Source organism: Atta cephalotes (assembly GCF_000143395.1).
Source record: "Atta cephalotes unplaced genomic scaffold scaffold00001, whole genome shotgun sequence".
Lineage (NCBI taxonomy): Eukaryota > Metazoa > Arthropoda > Insecta > Hymenoptera > Formicidae > Atta > Atta cephalotes.
The window spans coordinates 53,179-71,257 of NW_012130065.1; the positions used below are offsets into that span (position 1 = coordinate 53,179).

The following is an 18,079-nucleotide window of genomic DNA, read 5'->3' on the forward strand; positions in this document are numbered from 1 at the left end:
TTGTAATAATTTGAAAAATCTACTGTATAAATGAAAATGTCAGTATCTTTAATTTTATTTTAACTTAATGTTATTAGTTTTGATTACTTTTTGATTGTAATGGAATTACATTTCATGAAATTAATATTAAAGATTAATTAAAGATTAATTAATTAATATTAAAGATAATTAAATATTTATTTATGAAATATTTATTATCGTTGTTGCTATTCATACGAACGCATAAATAAGATTGTAATGAAAACTTACAGTTTCTAATGAAATTAGAAGGTGTGATTAGGAACAAGTAAGTCATACATTTGTAATCTTCTTTTGATTAACATTAATCGATATTAATAATATAATAGAAAACTAATGGTGTTTTGTAGACGTATAGGAAGATTGTATGGGAAGATATAAATCATAAAAACAAGAAAAACATAAATATTTATTGCATTGTAAACATCTTACAAACAAATTTTTGTTGCGGACACAATAACTTTTTCTAATATCTAGCGGAAAGCAGATTGATTAACATATTATGAAATAGCTTTTTTCAGGAATTAATTTTGATGAAAACCAAATTTTTCTAAAATGACATTTCTAAAATAAAATTTGTCATTCTAAAATTCATTCATAAGGTGTTCATGATGCAATAAATATTTATATTTTTTCTTGTTTTTATGATTTATATCATCTCGTACAATGTACGTCTACAAAACACGATTATTTTTCTATTATTATTAATAAATCGATTAATGTCAAAAAAAGGTGATAAACATATGACTTATTTGTTCTTAATCATAATTTCCAATTTCTAATTTCATTAGAAATTGTAACAGCTTTTATTATAATCTTATTTGCGTGAATAACAACAACGATGATGATAATAAATATTCCATAAACGAGTGTTTAATTATCTATAATACGTAATTTCATTAAAATAATTAAAACTAATAACACTAAATTAAAATGAAATTTATAAAAATACTGATATTTTCATTTATACGTATATTTTTATTAGTACGTTTTTAAAATTTTATTATAATTATTTAAAAAATCAATTTCTTCGAAATTATGGGCCAATGGCCAACGACATGTATCGCTTTTTTTTTTGCTCAAGAACAATTTAAAAAGTACATCAAAATCCCCGACCCTTTCATCTAGTGCTCCCTTTATAAGTATTCAGAACTCGCTTACAACGATGTTAGTGCACTAACATGCTATAATTTACGTTACGCATACTATAGAATTTTAGAGGTAAAAGCGCGTTCTGAATATGGGCTGATATATAATATGTAGTCATTTAAACTGCGCACCGAATTAATTTTTCGGACTTATAAACGCAATTAAACTACTATAGTAATATTACAAATTAAATTGACAAGCAATTTAATAATTTGATGCTCACTCAAGCATACTATTAGAAAGAAAGATGTTAATTGAAACATTATAAATAAATTTATTGCGATAAATAAATTACCTCGATCGGGAGTAGAACCTGGATTTCTTGTATTCCATACGAGTGTCCTAAATCCTTAGACTACCGAGACTTTTAGTTTAAATATAGATAATTTTAATGGACTTTCAAGATTTAACAAAAAACAACAAAACTTTTCAGTTTCTTTTAATATTGTTACGACATGACAAAGCAAATACTAAAAAAATTTAATGAAGTTAAAATTTAATGAAATTAATTGAAGGAAATAATAAATAATATCAAATTGGGATGAGATACCAGGAATAAGTTGCATTATAAAATATCCAGCTGTTTTTCTCTTTTCTTTTTATTATTCAATTTTTTAATTTTTTAAAAAGTATAAAATTTATGTTTTATATAATTGAGAGAAACTCTTTTTAAAGCTTAGTTTCTTGTAAAATAAAAATTTTACACTTTCAGAATATAGAATTGCGGATATTTTTTCCTTCGACTAAACTAAAAGTAGAAATGATTTCTAATGTGATAACGATGGAGTTTATATATTTGGATGATCAGTGTCAGCTTAAAAGAATTAATAGAAAATTTAAAATGATTGGCTCGATCTACTTTTCAAAACCGATGGGAAGATTCCGGCTGTTTCGTTTATTCCATGGAATGTAAGTTTAATGTCATATAAAAAATATACATGGTATCTGAAATAATGATCATTAATCACGTAGTGTTATTTTTAATAAAAAAACTGACTTGTAAATCGAAAAGTTCTCTACTATTTTATAATTTAAGCAATATCTTTTTTTAGTTATCCAATAAGCAAAATGTCTAACATCGACGTATAAACAACATTAAGATATCTTTAAGAGTTCTTTAAGATCTAGCAAACGAATGGATTGAAATGGATTCAGATTTTCAGAAATATTTATTCACGAATGTTAAATGCTTTTCAATCTTAAATGCATTTTTATTCATTTATAGGAATTGCATATCTCTATGCCTTTCAATCTAAAAATAATATCAGGTTTTTCTGTGCACAACACACACATTGTGAATACTGTTCAATTCAAAATTTTGAATAGAAAATGCAATTTTTCAATCCAATTGCATCCAATTAAATCTAATTGAATCTAATTAAATCCAATTAAATCCAAAAAAAATATTCGCTTTTTTTTTTTTAAATACGCATTCGGATAGAAAAAAATTTCAATCCATTTTAATCCATTTTCGTTTACTGGGTACGTAGAGAGAAAATGGGTATTCTATAGTGCATCGTTTCTGATTAATTGAAATTCTTATGTCTTAATTCTCTGTTCCTATTCCTATTCCTATTCCCATTTCTTCAGATCTGGTCTATAATCAGTCGAGAGACGTTATCGTATGTTGTGTGGATGTGCATAATAACCTTCATTTTTTGTATTGGCTGTCGATGCGCGGCTGCCGAGCATTTGGATTGGTCAGATCCCATCTTTTACGATTAATGACATCCGACAAGCGTCAGCCGACTTGATTGTAGACGAGGCCTCATTGTGCACAACCCCATACCGTACCAAAGGCGTTGTAAGCCCGGATTCTCATACGGGCAACAACGCTTTGACACCAAACGCTGATTGGTGAAAAAGGCAGATGATGGAGGTAAAATTTGCCCTTACAACCGACTTTTCACCAATCAGTGCTCTGTGTCAAAGCGCTGTTGCTCGTATGAGAATCTGGGCTAAGTGTCATAGCAGCTGACTCCCGCGCTGTCCGCGCAGATGCGCGCAGCCAACAATTCAAATTGAGATCACAGTTTGAAATACAAACGATTAGATGATCGCAATTCGATGCTTTTTACACGCATTTAAGACAGTTACAATAATCTATTCGATATTTTGATTATAGAAATTTAAAGAAAAACAAGAATTTATTCGCGAAAAGTGCAAAAAGGAGCGAAATAATTTTGATCAAATTTCAAATCGGCATGTACGTGTAGGAATGAAGTACATCTCATAATGACGGACCATATCTAAGGTATTCATAAGTCGGTGTTCATAATTCATTCTTATTTCAAGATCGTTTTAAGTAATGTCTTAAGATGCTAATATGGCCTTCTGATTGGTTCGTAACATCTTAAGACTGTATTTAAGATCTTAAATATAAAAATCGACTGTGAATACTGCCTTCGATTCTCATATTTAAAATCATCTTAAATATAGCCTTAAGATGTCAATCAGATGAATCAATCAGAAATATAGGTATCCTGATCGTTTAGCGGTTTTATCTTTTAATTATCACAAACATGGCTCGATTTATGTCAAAATTATATAATATCAATTCATAAATTGAGTCGTGTAAACATAATAACAGTTTCTGAACTTAAACTTAAATAGGTTCAGAGAGAGAAAGATGTTTAGAGAGAGAAAGAAAAAAAGAAAAGTAAATAATAAGTAAAAAATGCTAGCAATAAAGTATATAACTCTTGTTCATTTCCTGCAAATTACTGTAATTAAGAACAATGAGAATTTTCATGGACTGATTGTCCATGAAAAAAAAACAGACTAAAGAAAGTTACATTTCAGAAACTTTTTGATTTTCTTATTTTGCAGGAAGAAGAGTCTATGCGGAATGATAGTATATCTAAATTTAAATCATATTTGATAAACACAAATCATACTTGTAAGCATTACCTCATATTTGAACTTATAGTACATACTATGTAGAAAGGTTATCAAAAAAATCACGTCATTAGTATTGAGAATTAATGTCTGGAAGTTCACTAACTCCAAATATTTGTAGCTTACATATTGTTTATTTCAAGAGTGATAAAACTCTAAAAATGTTTTTTAGTTACTAAAAAATAATTAAAAATTTTTTTAGTTACTTATACCAAGAATGAGAGTTAAGTAAATTTTTTCCTATTAATCGTAAAAAATGAATTTATCTCCATATTATTTTTGCCGGTGTTATTTGATTATTAATTTTTGTCAAATTTAAATAATAAAAAATCATTTTTCCTTTTTTGGGGAATTTTATTTTTTGAGTTACATCACTTTTGAAGTAAGGGAGCAATATATAAGTAAAAACACGTGGATGAATTGTTCCACATCTTTTATCTTTTGTTATTGTTCATTTATTTTGAATTTGTTATTTTGTTTTAGCTATATATTCATTTTTATAAGCTTGTTGAATTTGGACAATTATTAATTTTCACTTCAAGAATGTTCCAAATTTCAACTACAAATTAATATATACATATATATGTTTTTCCCGTAAATAAAAGGCAACTTTCTCAGAGTCATATGTATATGCCTTTCGCAATTGAAGGGTTAATATACAAGGTCGATATACATACATTCGAACATTTCAAGTCAATGTCTTTACAATAAATACTTTGTCAAGATAGATATTATGATACTGAGACATTTGACCGTATACACGCTTCGCACCGAAAGGAGTATAATATTGCACGCATTGAATTTATAACGAAATATACAATATTATATATATATATATATATTATATATATATATATATATATATATATATATATATAATAATAAGAATGTTAGTTTTCGCGTCAGCTACATATTTTCAGTCACCACTTGGTCCGTTACATTAATTACTTACATACAAATTCGTCGTGTGTAAAATTACAATATACATATATAAAGATTCCTGTGATACGCGCACTGCAACTGCAGTCAATAAAAACATTAACGAAGAAAGCTCAAGGCAGTTTGAATTTCATATCTTTCAATGCTAATTACGCAAGGTAAAGGTAAAGAAATTTGATCAGCTTTGTATTGGCTTGCCTCGTCAATGCTCCATGAGAAGTATCAATCTTAAGTTGGCAAAGTGACACGCAACAAAACGACAGGGACCATATTCTTGTAAAATATCAAAATGGATGAAAATACTATAATATACGCTACGTATATTATAAATTTCTATAATATTTTCGTATACAATATTATTCAAGAATAAGGTCTTTAAACATTGTTTACTGTTATACCGGTGGAGGTCCATTCGGATAAAAAGCTATTGGCGTAAAGCTCCTCGCGAGATTATTAGAAAGCATACAACTGTAGTCTTCTTCTGCAGATGGTACCAGAGATGCGACGCCAAGCAGTAACAACATCAATGCTTGGATTGGAAGAGAAACTCGTAGAACACGTCCTAAGAAACGATAACCACGTGCCAATACCGTTTGGTCTCTTTCGTCACCACTGCAACAGATTTCCAATAATGGAATATTAAATAAGATTAACTCGTTGAAATGATGACAACTAATTTTTCTTACAAATGACAGAACTTTATTTATCTATCTCAATCATTAAATAAATATGTAATTATCACGATCATCTTTATGATAAATAAAATTCTATCATAAAACTAATCGACAGATATTATCACGAAAAAAGAAACAACATACTCTGTGCCGGTGGCGTGAGGCTGAGCAGTCCCAGAGGCAGCTTCGTCGAGCAGCTACAGTTCAACAAAACAGAAAACACAAACAATAAGATACTGTGCAAGTGATTACTACGAATAACTTATATGCATGTAAGTGCCATCGTGATGACTTCTCATCATCGAATGACGCTTCTCGTTCTGAAAAATTTGTGTGATTTTTACTAATTTGTGCAATAATCTACAATAAATCATACACAGATGTAGAAATAAAAATATTAAGATCGCTTTTTATCCAGTAACATCACCGAGGAGATATTATTAAAGACTAACATATTAATATGAATTAATGTGACCAATATGACCACTCCGGGGAATGAAAATTGAAGAATGCGGACATTATTGTCAACTGTTTTTGCAGTTCTGAAGATAAATAATGAGGATTTTGTCTTTAATTATTGTTTTACCATAAAAATATATCTTTAGATTTGTATATTTCTAAAATAGTGATTAGAAAAAGTAAAATCTTCATTATGGGATCATTAAACATAATGTTCGTTCTTCAATTATCACCGAGCTTTCAGAACTCTTTTGATGATTGATGAAAATTTGTCTAAGGTTATTAGTCTTTAATAGTATCTTGTCGCAGTGATAACATATAAAAGTGAAATCGTGAAATCTATCAAGTACCTCATCTCTACCAAGTTAGCATTAATAATAAACACATTTTCATCAAATTATTTGAAGGTGAAGAGTTTAATAGATTGAAATGTTACATGACTTTTAAGACGGAAAGCGATTGATAGTGATTGAAAAAAATCATACTTAGAAATAAACCAAATAGATGTAACGAAGTAGCAGCGAAAAATCAAAATTTGAGAAAACAAAGTTTGTTTTACATTACTGAAAATCTCAGTGATCTAAACCTTTGATCACTTTATGATCAACTGATTTGACTTATATTTTATGATAAAGCTAAGAATCGATCTGATATCTATTGCCGAAAACAGAAAAGAAGCCATTTTTAAGAAATTTTACAGACAATCAGAACGGACCAATACTATAAAATTATAAAATAGTTTACTACACTGCACTTTAATAAACATGGAATATGTATGTCTTTTTCTAATGTTTTAAAGCGAATTAATTTTTATAAGATAATATTTATTATAATGATAGTATTAATGAAAGTTACTTTGTGTATCATACATATTTCTCGTATAAAAAAGAGATGTATTTTTATTATAAATTATATTATAAAAATTTATGATTGTAATCGTACGATTTCACGCATTTATGCGCATGCGCCGCCATGTCAGTTTTTAGATCGTGTCGTGTCTGTGTCGAAATCGAGGTGAAATCGTTCCGCGTTTTTTACCCGCATTTTCTGTGTAAAAATGACCCGCACGCGAAATTACAGATTCAAACATAGAATTCAGTGCTCAGACTATTATTGTAATATATTAGTTAACGCGCGCTGTCGTAATTAACAATGATTCATTCGAATTTTCATTCAACAATTCGGATCTTTCTGGAATATTTCTCTCGCTTTTATAGCGTCTATCATAAAGTTGGAGTGGAATTAGCATCGATCAGAAGTTCATTATTACATTTCAATAATAGCGGATAGATGGCGGTAAGTTTATTTATACTTTGAAGTGTCATAATTAAGGTTATCGTTAAAAGCTCTTGATCAATGTATCGATAAAATGTTTTAATTCTTCGGAACAATGTAAGCAACTCACTGGATCTCATCAGACGAGACACTCGTACGTATTACGTAGTATATTTAGCCAAAATAATTTATTCTCGGTACAATAGTCATTATGCATTTTATAAAATTTTGAATGTTTTATTTCTTGATGTTAGAAAGTCTCAAAGCGGGAGACGCTTTGAGACTTTCTAAGCTGGAAAGCTAATTAATAAGCTTTCCACAAACATACATATACCATTGTATGGATGTGAAAGAATTAAAAGAAAATGTCCATTACATCAGATCTTATTTATAACAATTTTCAGCAAAAATAATTAGAAATCTTCTTTTCATTTTTAAATACTTTTGCTCTTAAATTAATATCAAAGTATATTATATGTATAGGTGCTTTTCAGCAGGAAACACAGATGACACATTGTAATACATTGTGAATCATTACAGCCTTCTTGTTTGTCAATGTTAAACAAAAATGAAATAAATTGAGTTATACTATATCTATTGCTGGAAAGCACCATATATCTCAATGTTATACATCAATCAACTACATTTGGTGTCACATTATCTATTAAAAAATCTACTTCAGGCTTATATGAACTTAACAATAATAAATAGATTAATGAATTAATACCATGGTGACTGCTTTGATTACAGATAGATTTATTGTACAAGAGGAAATAATTTAGAACTTACATCATGTGAGAGAGATGCAAGAGATGTAGACGTAGCAGCGAGACCGATATCCCGTGGGTCCAGCCCGAGGGCAGCTCCTAATTTAAGGGCATAGATTCCTGTGAGTCTTCTTAATGACTGTAACCTTAATCGCAGTTCTTGCAGACGCGTTCTAGTTTCTATCTGTTCATCCAAAAGATGATTAGTTGCATCCTGTAACGATATTACTCGCGGCTCGCAACGCTCCAGATCACTTCGCAGTTCCCTAAAATAAGAATAAAATAATTTTAAAATAGATTTTGATATATTATTTGCTATACAAATTTTCTATACAAATTCAGCTACTTTGATATATTTCATTTATTGATAGCGTTGATTTGCGAAAAAATCGATAGAGATATTTACCTAAATTTATTATATTTTGCTTCTAGGATATTGCTAGATTCGGTCAAATCGATTGGTTCGCTTGCTCTAATGCTGATCTCAGTGCGTTCGAGCCAACTTAATAATTCTTCTATAATACGATAAAATTGGCGATTCGTCATGAGGGCGTGCTGCAACTGATCCTGCCATTCCACAGCAGCTGTACAAATTTTCTCCCATCTGCTGTTTGCCACAGCCAATCTGTCACGAAGCTCCTTCGCACGTTCCGTATCTTCAGTATGATCGACTAGGTGAGTACCGACTATATTCAGACTCGTTACAATACTCCTATGACTGTCGAGATCCAATAGAAACTCGCGATGATCCTGAATTACATCCTCCAATTGTTCTATATTATTGGGCGGCGAATGCTGCTCACTCTGCGTACCCTCGGCGTACTCCAACCATTTGTCCAAACGCCATAAATCATTGTCCAGTTGAGCCCAATTACGACGAGAACATAATGGACAGGTCAATCTGCCACTATCACTGCAATGATTGTGATAATTGTGATTATAATCAATATATTCGAAATTATAACTATAATTTAATTAATAAATGTTTTAAGATCATATATTTAGCATAAATTATATGACTATTTCTGTTTGCTAAAGTTGCAAGTAGTTCAATTTTGTTTAATTACAGATTATGAATTAATTTATGAAAGTTGAGAAGATTTATTAGGTACACAAAATTTTTTATTATATAAGAAACATTAAAACTTTTAAGTTTTTCGGGAATATTTTTATTAGTAAAATAAATTTATAAAATAAATTTATTTTATTGAATTTAATTGTTATATAGTTACTCACTGGTCACATGGAAAAGCATAAGCATCGGTGACTGGCGATCTGTATATGATAAGGGATAAGCATTATTATAATTGGCTTTGCTAAGCGTTATTGTTCGCATTAAAAATTATTGCAAGGCAGTGTTAATGCATCTATATTAGCAAAAGAATGAAGCTTAAATAACACAAAGAGAAAAGCATTCATGATACGAATCGTAACAGTATAATAATATATTGTACTTTATTAATTGTTTCTTCAGTATTAGTTGTGAATATTAAAAATGACATAAATGGATGATTACCTACATATAAGATATTGTTAAAATTGAATATCATACAAATATATGCAAGAATTATCAGTATTATATACATAATCTTATTAGTGTATATAAGTTATTAATTATTTTAGGATATTGTGTTTTAAACTTTCAGAAAGTAAACCATATTAATAAGATAAAAAGAAAGTTTTATGCGTGATGTAATTAAAATCGTGTATTTACAGCAGGCGTGCCCAATACTTTACTCATGAATAAACGTTTCCATCTTTCCATTATCTCGTTGAATGAGATAGAGAAAAAACAAAAACAATGTTAAAGCTATCTCATGAGATAATTTATTCTTTTTTGTTTTTACACTGTCTTGCTCAATGAAACAATGAAGAAATGAAAGCGTTTTGCGAGTAAAATATTGAACAAGCCTGATTTATATATATTATCTACAGCTTTCGCAATTTAATTAATTTTTTTCTATAAATATTTTTTTCTCTAAATTTGCGCTCATATGATGAAGATTAATTTATTAAAAAATTTTATTGCAATCTTTGCTTACTACAAAACCTAAAATGCATTAGATATTTAAACATTGAAGTGAGCGTGAAAGAAACTTTACCTGAGCTCTCTGATTTGCTGTTCACGTGCTCTTGCTAGTGCAATGAGTGTTTCATATCGAGCTATTAGTGTTGTTACCTCACTACTTTTAGCAATTCCTAAATTCAATTTGTCGTCTTCCATGAGCAGATTATGAAGGTGGCGTACCAGTTCTATCGAGGACTGGCAACTTCCGATTAGTTTAGCCTGTAATAATCCCGTGATATTTTAATAAAATAACAAAAACTACACTTAATTGAAAATAAAATTCTGAAAATAAAAATCTTACGATAGTTTTAGCAGCCGCATTGAGCCCAGGACCGGAAACGGGATCAGGTGTTACCGTTGCTTCCAAAGCACTTAGGGAATTGTTGCATTCGTTCAGGGCAGTTTCCAATTCCATCAAATATGCATCACATGAAGTCATTCTGATAAGTCTTGGTAGAGTGTCTACTTGAACCGCGGTATCTCGCTCAAATTTCAAAGTTTCTACCTGCACGGCCTCGTCGACCTCCGATCTTTCTTGCGTTTCCAGTTCCGCTTTCAGCGCGATTACTCGTGACTTGATATCCCGCCATAAAAGTTGATATTCGTCTACCAGTTCCTGAATCGCGGCCACGTCGTCAGGATTGCTCTCCTGCATAACTCGTAATGCTAATTCGTCTGCTTTGCGTAGCGTAACGTTTTGAGTATCGAGTTCTTCCTCGATTTCACTCAACTGTTGACGCCTTCGTCGCAACGATGCTCTTTGCTCAGGTGTGGCGAGATGTTGCATTTGCGTTAGGCGTACATCTACCTGCGTCAAGCCCATTACTGCAGTACCATGTGTGGATACGAACTCGCGGTAAGTCTTTTGTTCCCGTTGAATGCTCGAGATAATGGCGTTGATTCTTGTCTCTAGAACCAACCATCTATCAATGATCTTCCGTGTCTCGGCCGTAAGAGATCTAAAGTTGTCGGTATCCAATCCGGACTTGGCCAGACGTCCAAATATCTGTTCTAGGATTTTCAAGGCCTTCTGATGAGCTTCGATATCTTTGGTGATCGATTTAGCTTTCTCGGTTATTTTTCTTGATTCTTCTTTCGAGATCTCTGTAAGATCGTTTTCCAATTCCAACAGAGATTTCTCTGTTTTTACTAACCATGGTTCATGCTCGCATCTGGTTTTTTCCAACTCTTGCAATAACTTCCAAATCATCATGATTTTTCGCTTGCGCTCGGTAGATTTAATGCACACAGCTTTCCATCGTTTCTCTAGATTTTCCATACCGTTCTTTATCGCGTCCATGTTAAAAGAAGCTTTCCACGTGTCGCAATCGTTTAACAAGATTTCACATAAATTTAGCACCTCGCCGATATTACCGCTTTCAGTCTCAATAGTGATCTTGAGATGGTCGTGATCTTCGAGCTTTTTATCGATGTTTTTCTGTGTGAATTTTTCAATAATGATAACTTCTGATAGCTGACTTTCGATGCCGGTCAGCCAAGTTCGTAAATCAGCTATCCTCTTGAGCAATGAGTTCATAGTTTGAATTAGATCGATCAGCTTGTTAGCTCTTGCTTTACCGCCAGCCATTAGACGATTCCACTTCTCGTTGACTTCGTCTAAGGATTGCTGGAGTTTTGCTTTCTCTGTCTCTTCGGCGACTTCTATTAGCTCTTGCCCAGTATTCTGCAACCACTCGAGTTCGCGCTGTTTCAAACTCATCTCCGTCTGTAATTCGCATTCAAGTCGCTTCAATGCCTCTTCAGGTTCGTCCAATGCCATCGTGTCATGATTCTGCATTCTGGTCACTGCATCTTCCATCCACGACAACAATTTATTTAATCTGTTTTCCCATCGACCATGAAGAGCACAACGTTCTCCGAGTCTATATGATAATAAAGCTAATTGGTATTCAAGATCGCCGTGTTGTTGCGTCAGAAGCGCGTCTTGTTGATTTAATGTCTTCATGTCACTCGGACTCAAACATTCTCTCAATTGTTCCGTGATTACACCAAGAGATTCCAAATTGCGTTGCGCGTTAGCTAGGCGAGTTCTCAAATGTTCAAGAGAGTCGAGTTGTTCTTTCGTCCTGGATAGACTTGTTAGTTCCGCATGGAAGCCCGCGCTTAATGTTTGGCTAATTTCCTGGAAGGTCATGACGATCATCTCAGATTGCTTGACATGTTCTTCATGCAATTTCTGTACTCGTTGAACGAAGTCTCTCCAGGTTTCCAAACCGGCTCGCAAATTTGCGATCCGTTGTACGTTTGCAGCATGTTCCATGCGTATCGAGACGGCCAGCGCCTCGTCGCAATTAGTTAGAAGGTACTCCTGTTGTTCCTGAAGAGACTCTATCTGACTCTCGCCAACTGGCATCTTGTCCAATAGCGCCTGAATTCTTTGCAGAATCTTTTCAAGCCTTCTCAAATGGATGAATTGTAGGTTCATGCGTTGCCGTTCTCTTTCAACTTCCTTTAACCACGTCAACAATTTTCTTTGATCTAATTTATATCTATCCCAGGCCGATATTCTGTCACGCACTGTCGTATGTCGCTCCAATATTCTCGCCAATGTCTCATTGTGAAGATTTGTTAAGGCATTGAATTGTTCGGTAACCGATCGATCACGATCTTCCTCTTGTCGCACCGTTAAAATAAGATTCTGCTGCTCAGGCAAAAGTTTTCGATGAACCTCGCAGAGATTCCGATGCTCCGATAAACTGTTATAATCACCAGGCATACCGCTCGACAGAAAATCTTGCACATGCGTCAAATATTCTTCCCAAAGCTTTAACGCAGCAATCACGTCTTGCGAACGAATTAATCGTGTCGACAAACGATGATACTGCTGGAAGGTTTCTTGAAATACGCGTTGCCATAACTGGACCACCTCAACCACCGACGGTTCTTGCACGGAAACATCTAACGCGCGATCCTTGATGGATTGAAGCTGCGGCTCGGTTCGAGTTAACGCGAGTAGATGATTTCGTAATACCGTCAGTTGTTCGTTAGACTCGCCTTGACCCACCGCTGTTAGACTCTGAAAAATATACGGACAAGCTCTTCTGATTACGATCGATTATTTGACGGGTTCTTTAAAAAATGGACAGGGAAATAGAAAAAAATTTATGAGTTAATTTGACGCGCATGAATGGTTCCGTAAATTCTCGACACGTCAATCGATGCACTGATTAAATATCGTTCTTACTAAGCTTCGAAGGAATCGTGATTTAACAACGTTGTTATATTCTCCTAGCAAGTAGGATCGTATTGAATCGCCTTTATCTGTCGATCGACGTTGACGCACGCCGTAAATTCCGTCAGGAAACGGAACTCGGCGCGGCGCCGCTCTCAAGTTCGAAAGTTTCGGCCGACGCTGTGTGCACGAGTGTTGCAGCCATTCAGCTGTTGCGGATTTCGTGACTGATGTAATTGCCACCACGGGTTAAGCCCTTCGGCCTTGACATAACAAATTGTTTCGGAACTACCGCGATTAAAATATAAACGCGCGTGCGAAGCGATGATCGAGGTTGTGCCAAGCACCAATGGTGCGCCGCTCAACAACTGATGGACGCGTTAGTACGTCAGACTAAAGCGACCTAACGCCGCGGTTCTAACTATCACCTTCCAAGCGCAGGGGAACATGTACATCGATCCTTGAAAATGTTTTAACTGTGAGAAATTCGAGGAAGGTCTCGTTCTTCAAGGTCCTGAAGCCTTTCGCACATACGTGCCAGGATTAATCAGCACATCGGACACACACACTCGAGAAAAATATGTGAAACTATCATCATGTATATGCTTATAATTCTATTTCGACATGAAAATTGCAATATCTTATACTTGTTATAATTTATTGTAATAAAATTATTTTTCTTTGTTTTATATTAGGGATAGAGAAAAGAGTTTCTTAAATCTATAGTTTCTTTTAAATCTTTATGAGATAATTATCTTGACATTATCTCATAATGTTCGAGTATTCGCGTTAAAACGAATGAAAGATGCTTGACTTGCATGCAGTTAGACAGAAACAGATGCAGCATGAACGGAGGTATGTACCTGTTGGACCGAATCCAGGAAATTTTTCGTCTGGCATAGATCACCGCGGGCAAGTTCCTGGTTGAGGACACGGGCATCCACCGTGTCCGCGAGGGTCGACAAGGTTTCTCGAACATCTTCGAGTCGTTGACCTAGCGCTTCAACTTCGCAGTGCAGCGGTCCACCAGCGTCCAAACCCACATCCGATGCGATCTGTGCCACTAAACCGCGTAGTTCCGCTAGTCTTTCTTTGTGCTCCGCCAGTGTCTCCTCGCAAACCTAAAACAAGTTTAAAATATCCAAGTTTTAACACATCTGCGTTCCACTCAAATTTTTCACGCGAAAATCTTTTTTCTTTAATTCTTCATTTTTCAAATATAATGTGACCAGGACCTATATTCTGTAACTGTTTTATACGGTCACCGACAACTATCGATAGGCGTGCAAAGATAGTTACGGAATTGTCTAGCATGCGGAACATATAAATTTTATATCATTCTTATTATTTTATGTTATGCATTTTTTATAATATTTATACATTATTTCTTAATTTTAGATTATATTTGTACTTTTATCATATTGATGGTATGAATTAACTCAGCATATTCAAATATTAATGCAATTATTTCTCTTGCTCAAAATGCAGTCAAGCGAGGAAGATCTAGAACGGATCTAAAGTCGTCTACATGAAGAGCACGTATTTATTCCTCTCTATCGATATTTATAGACGTACAATGTATATCTATTACCCTTTCTACGTAGATACTAAGTTTACTATGAAAATACTATACTGTACACATTTTTCAGAATTTTCGTTATCATACCTTAATCCTCGTTGAGAAACGCATTTTATTTAAAGAAATTATCTAAAATGTATTATTGAGTCGAAAAATACTAATTATTTTTTATATGTTTCGTAATTCATACATTTTAATTCTTTTTGGTCTAGCAGCACATTCTTCTCAGATTATAATTTTTATTTCATTAGCTAATTCGCTAATTATCACGCCTGAAGTCGCAGAAAGGATCGATACATCTGTTGCGACTGTATCTCGACAATTAAATACTCGAATCCGCAAGTATTTGAAAAGGTCTGAATAGTTGTAGTCACGTTCACGCGATGAACGTATTGATTCAATTTGTATTACTCGATATCTGTGGTATAGTATTGTTATACGTGGAATGTTGAGATGAAATATATCAAAAACAAAAAATAAGCTAACATTTTTTTTCTTTTTATATCTACATAAGGATCGCAATGTTTGAAAAACGCGCTTCGGTGGAGTAAAAAAGAATTTTTTTCATCGAACTGTTTTAACGATGACTATAGATAAATGAATGCATATATCTTGTAACACGCGCACACACACACACACACACACACACACACACACACACACACACACACACACACACACACACACACACCACACACACACACACACACACACACACACACACACACACACACACACACACACACACACACACACACACACACACACGCGAATACGTTATCAGCCATGGAGCAAGACCTTCATATATTTACACCAATATCCACCTTTACAGAACACGTTTACATGCCGTTTATCTACATACAAAGGACCGACATTTTCGATTCTACACTTTCCGGTGTTTAACTTTCAATGCAATAAATTGTATAATTTAATAATTTTTTGAACAATATTATTTTGATATTTACAATCTTCAAATTATTAAAAATTTTTCTTTATAATATTTTTATTAACAAATATCTTTAAAAATTTGACTTTAAAATTTACTCTGATCTCGATTTTTTTTTAGAAATTTTCTTTGTCAATGATATAAATAAAAATGAAGGTCTTAGAAAAGTCACGCGCGTTATTTTCGCAGAATTAAAATTACTTCTGTCCTATTTTTTTTTCTCTTAATAATCAGCAGGAATCTCTACTTTGTGGCAAGTAATCACGATATTTCATAAATTTCATCGTTTTTCTACTTGCTCATTATATCATTTTACCTTTATTTCTTCCGGCGTGCACATGTCTTTAGTCCATATCTTCGTTCATGGTTTCTGTTTTTTTACACGCGTTCTCATGAAGTTCCGCTCCAAAACTAGGCGAACACGTGCGACACTGTACTTTCTTCTGACGTCTAAACACATGGTCCGAATCGCCGTTGCGCATTTCACATTTACATACGTATATACGTATACAAATTGATGTCTATGTATCATCCGATATATTCATGCTCACGCGTGACAGATGCGATGTTTAAAAATTTCCTCAGAGAGATAAGAAGGGAGTACGTGCAAGTTCCGAAGAGATAAACGATTTTTTGAGAAAACGTTATCGAGAGCGTACACTGGATGCTGTAAACGTCGCAACGCCCTGGACCAAACTGGCGTAGTTTCAAGGGATCGATGCGCACGTCTGTGCGACTCGCCCTCTTGCCCCGTATTCTCTCGACGATCTACCCCTGCCAGTCGGCACGCCTGCACGAGCAGCATGAGCGAGGGGTGACGATGATGATGAGTCGACTTTTACTCTTATTCGTCCTTTTTTTGTATGCTGCGATGATATCCGTAGACAGTAGTAGTGCGCGCGCACAGTTGGGGACGATGACATCATGCGCTTCCCATTCAAGGGATGAAAGCACGTCTGTTGCATATCCCTGACTCGTTTATTATCACGGAAAAAAAATTATTTTTATTCTGATATATATTGATTTTCTCCGTCGTACGAGAATATACAATAATATTTAATATTTTTATCATGTAATTATTAACAACACTTCATGATGAAAAAATAGATTGCACGCTTCTCCATTGAAAAAAACATGCGTGTTTGTTGTATCTCCTTGACCTGTTCATTATCGTGAGAGAAAAGAATTCTTCGCTTCATATAGCGTCTCCGATATGTTAATATGCATAAAGAATACGGATTGTAAAAACATTTAATATTTTTTAACAAATATAATATTCCTAACATTTGTTTATGAAGGGATATAGCGCATCGCACCTAATAAATGAAGAAAATGAAAGAAAAAACATAAAGGAAAATTGCTAAAAAATCATACTTGAGATGTTTGTTGTTATATATTTCTCTTTTGATATTAATTTATAGTTAATATTGAAGTTAATATTGGAGTTTGAGATTTGAAGATATCTATTACATTTGATCTTTTGTCAGAAACAATTAATTTATTGTAACCTCTTTTTATGATATGATATAAAGGATGTGATTAAATCTTCTTTTTTCTTGATTTTTAAAAACATAGTTCCTTTAAAAATAAATTTGAATAAAATAATGAAAAATGGTTGAGGAGAATAATTTTAGACGGCAATTTTCCTCTATGTGCATAAAAAGATTTAATCGGTATTTCTATATGCCATCTATATGCTATACGTGTCTATACATATTTAAAATGTACATAAATTAAAATGATTTAGTACTTAAATATAAATGCAAAGAACTAATACCTCAGCTGTTAAACTTTAAAAGAATGCATAAATAAATCATCCGTTTGCGACAGAAAACAGATGATTTATTCATTCATTTTCTTCTTTTAAAGTTTATCAACTGGAATATCAGTTCTTTGGCCATCACAACCTCTCTAATTCTTGAATATACAAATTCTTATTTTAAGAATTGACGTAACTCTCTCTCTCTCTCTCTCTCTCTCTCTCTCTCTCTCTTCTCTTACTTACTTACTTACTTACTTACTTACGTTACGTTACGTTACGTTACGTTACGTTACGTTACGTTACGTTACGTTTTACGTTAACGTTTAACGTTAACGTTTAACGTTACGTTAAC

At 33.2% G+C, this 18,079-nt stretch overlaps 1 protein-coding gene across 1 annotated transcript in view; it reads right to left on the reverse strand.

Annotated features, from left to right (window-relative positions):
• Positions 1–5,396: 5,396 nt before the first annotated feature.
• The window catches only part of LOC105617609 (nesprin-1), a 91,754-nt gene continuing 79,071 nt past the window's right edge, over positions 5,397–18,079 (reverse strand). Inside the window, exons 55-61 of the mRNA XM_012199166.1 lie at positions 14,304–14,561; positions 10,561–13,284; positions 10,282–10,466; positions 8,586–9,092; positions 8,202–8,445; positions 5,823–5,875; positions 5,397–5,616 (exon numbers count right to left, since the gene is read on the reverse strand). Coding sequence (XP_012054556.1) covers positions 5,397–5,616; positions 5,823–5,875; positions 8,202–8,445; positions 8,586–9,092; positions 10,282–10,466; positions 10,561–13,284; positions 14,304–14,561 — 4,191 coding nt within the window. The remainder of the gene's footprint in view (positions 5,617–5,822; positions 5,876–8,201; positions 8,446–8,585; positions 9,093–10,281; positions 10,467–10,560; positions 13,285–14,303; positions 14,562–18,079) is intronic.